This window comes from Limulus polyphemus, unplaced genomic scaffold (genome assembly GCF_000517525.1).
Source record: "Limulus polyphemus unplaced genomic scaffold, Limulus_polyphemus-2.1.2 Scaffold142, whole genome shotgun sequence".
In the NCBI taxonomy this organism is placed as follows: domain Eukaryota; kingdom Metazoa; phylum Arthropoda; class Merostomata; order Xiphosura; family Limulidae; genus Limulus; species Limulus polyphemus.
The window spans coordinates 33,925-36,823 of NW_013665752.1; the positions used below are offsets into that span (position 1 = coordinate 33,925).

Genomic DNA, 2,899 nt, shown 5'->3' on the forward strand with positions numbered 1-2,899 from the left:
CTCTGCTTTCTTCCATCCAGTCACTCTTCTATCCAATTTGCTAACTTATCCCCCACACCTATAGAAATAAAGTTTTTACAAGCCTTTTATGTGGCACCTTGTCAGATGCTTTCTAAAAATCCAGATACACCAAATCTACACCTTTATCCTCATCTACATAAGCAGTAACCTTTTCAGAATTGGGTTATATAGTTTTATGTTCCTAATTGGTTTGGCCCTCTGTAAGCCGTATTACTGAAGATATAAAATGTAAAAACAAAATTCAGAGTACAGCTACATCTCGTGATGCAGATAAGTTAAGATTGGGAATTTTTGAAATATTTTCATCTGAAATTAAAACCTAAAACTTAGATAATATAAAAATATGAATTGTAAACTATGTTATGAATGACATACAGTGATAATAAAGTTCTTTAACTAAACTTTGAATGTAAATCTAGAAGGTCATGAAATGTGCTCTTTGACTCAGCTACATCCATAGGGTTAATACTAATATTATACAAGTTAAAAGCATCAGAAAACGAGGACACATTTAAAAACTCCATTGTATTTTACTTATTTAGGTTCGAGCTGGAGAGTGTCTGATGAAACTTATCTCAGACATTAAGCAGTATCTTGTTCTCAATGATTTTCCATCCATCAATGAAGCAATTAGCCAGAATACCCGATTTGACAAAAATATGCAAAATGAGTGTGACAGTAGACTTTGTTTGTTAAGGGATGATGTGGCTTCTGAACTGTATGAACTTGAAGAAGAATATTACTCATCTGCATATAAATAGTTCAGTTACATCCATTGTATGTTGTTGTTTTGAAATTTGAAACATGAGCACCTTCTAATACATGTAATATTTTGCTTTTAATTTAACATCTAAAAGCACATCTCATTTTTCTATCATGCATCTAGTTGTATTTATCTAAGTTGTCAACATTGGTGTAAAATATAATCAAACTTCTGTATGTTCTTAGTTATTAGTGTAAATGAGTTTTAATGTAGCTTATTAGTTGTCATATTTCAAATTACTCTTAGTAGTAGTGCATTAATAAACTGTTATTTAATCACAAGGTAAAAAATTAAAAAAATGTGTAATGTGTTGTGAGAAATTTTGAGAACTTTTCATACAAGCGAGCTGCCTGTTTATTGAGAAAATTAAATTTTTGAATAATCATAAGTAAAATGTAGTTTCATTTAATTGGTGTAACAGTGTTCATATTTATTGCTAACAGTAAGTAGATCATATCCAAGGACAAAAGTTGCAGAGACATGACAAGGTTTAAAGGTGGCATTAGGTTCATCATTAACAAATTAGTGTTTCTTTTACATTTGCAAGCTATAAACCTTTATGATAGAAAAAAACATTATTAAATATATGTTCATAAAATGTTCAGTTTCTCCTAATAATTAAAAAGAGGTAATCTTTCTTACCACAATCACGATTCCAGATTCTACAGAAACAGAGCATAAGCTTTGTAATTCTTAGTTTGTGTTACTTCCTGACTAATTTTCATTTAATAATTTCAACATTTTTGACTCCCAGCTTACTACAAGACCTTTGATATCTTTTAATTAAATACTTAAATATAGCCAGACACTTACTAGAACTTCTAATTTGATTATCAGCATTTTTACTATATCTGTGCAACTTACGACTGAACACACACATAACTTAAAACTTACTACATTGTGTGTATATACAACCTATTTACAATATGGCCTGGCATTAAACTGCCAGAAGGGTAAGTAGTAAGATCACACCTGTTGCTAATTTTTGACAACCTTTTCATATATTTCTTAAATCTAACTTTAAGCAATAACTTAGCTTGAGATTTTTAAGACAACTTCTTGAAGTGGCCACACCGTAGTATTACATAGTAAAGGTCAGATTTATGTAAAAGAAAGTGGAAATTAAATACGATATATGCAGTGAATTGTGAATAGAAAGTAGTGAAGAAAAACAACTTACAGTTCAAAAACTGTACACCTTAATGCACATTAAAACAATCCTTCCTTAATGACATACAAAAATACAAAAAGAAAACTAGAAGAAAAAATATTTGCATTTAAAAATAAAACTTAAAGAAATGCAACATATAATCATGCTAATTAAAACCCTTTACTGAAATAGAGAATAAAATGAACTGAATGAAAAATACACAAGTATTAGAATAGGTCCTTTGACACAATATTACAATGAAATATAGTACACCTTTAATAACATCTATGAAATAATCAGAATGTGACAAAACCTACAAAATATTAAATCCTTGAAAACAATAACACTCACAAAATACCCAAAAAATCGAGTATTTAAAATAAAATAAAATAAAAATAAGTTGCAAATTATACTGAATTTTTAAAGATAAAGAAACAAGAATAAAGATAAAACTCAAATATACACTGAGTGGTCACAAGTAAATACACACCTAATTTTTTGTCATTTAACTGATTTATGCTAACTAACTTGTGTTCACAGAGCACTATATAAATGAAAATGATCCGCACACTAATTATCTTGTGCTACAATATGCCTAGAACTCAAGGTTCTCTCGAATTGTCAGATTTTGTTAGAGGAAGTATAGTTGGTCAAGCAGGTGGTGGAATAAGTCAGCGGCAAATTTAGCAGAATTTGGGAATCCCGCTTTCAAGAGTCAACAGAATCATCATGCAGTTCAGGAAACACGGCAAGGAAATAACTGAGCAGTGTCCTCGTCCATCGGAGAGGACAAAAAAGTGCTGTTCAGAGGAGCATCGAAATGGATCCCAGATTAATGAATGGAGAAGTGGCCAAAGCTGGTGGGATGAGCCCGAAATCTGTTCAACAGATTCTCCACAGATTGGGTTATCGTTGCAGAGCAGCTAGACGGAAGCCCTTATTAAGACCTGCCAACAAAGTCAGAC

At 31.1% G+C, this 2,899-nt stretch overlaps 1 protein-coding gene across 1 annotated transcript in view; it reads left to right on the forward strand.

Moving 5' to 3' along the window:
- The window catches only part of LOC106474799 (mediator of RNA polymerase II transcription subunit 22-like), a 21,249-nt gene extending 20,453 nt beyond the window's left edge, over positions 1–796 (forward strand). The window contains exon 3 of the mRNA XM_013935492.2: positions 564–796. Coding sequence (XP_013790946.1) covers positions 564–782 — 219 coding nt within the window. The 3' untranslated portion in view covers positions 783–796. The remainder of the gene's footprint in view (positions 1–563) is intronic.
- Positions 797–2,899: the final 2,103 nt, after the last annotated feature.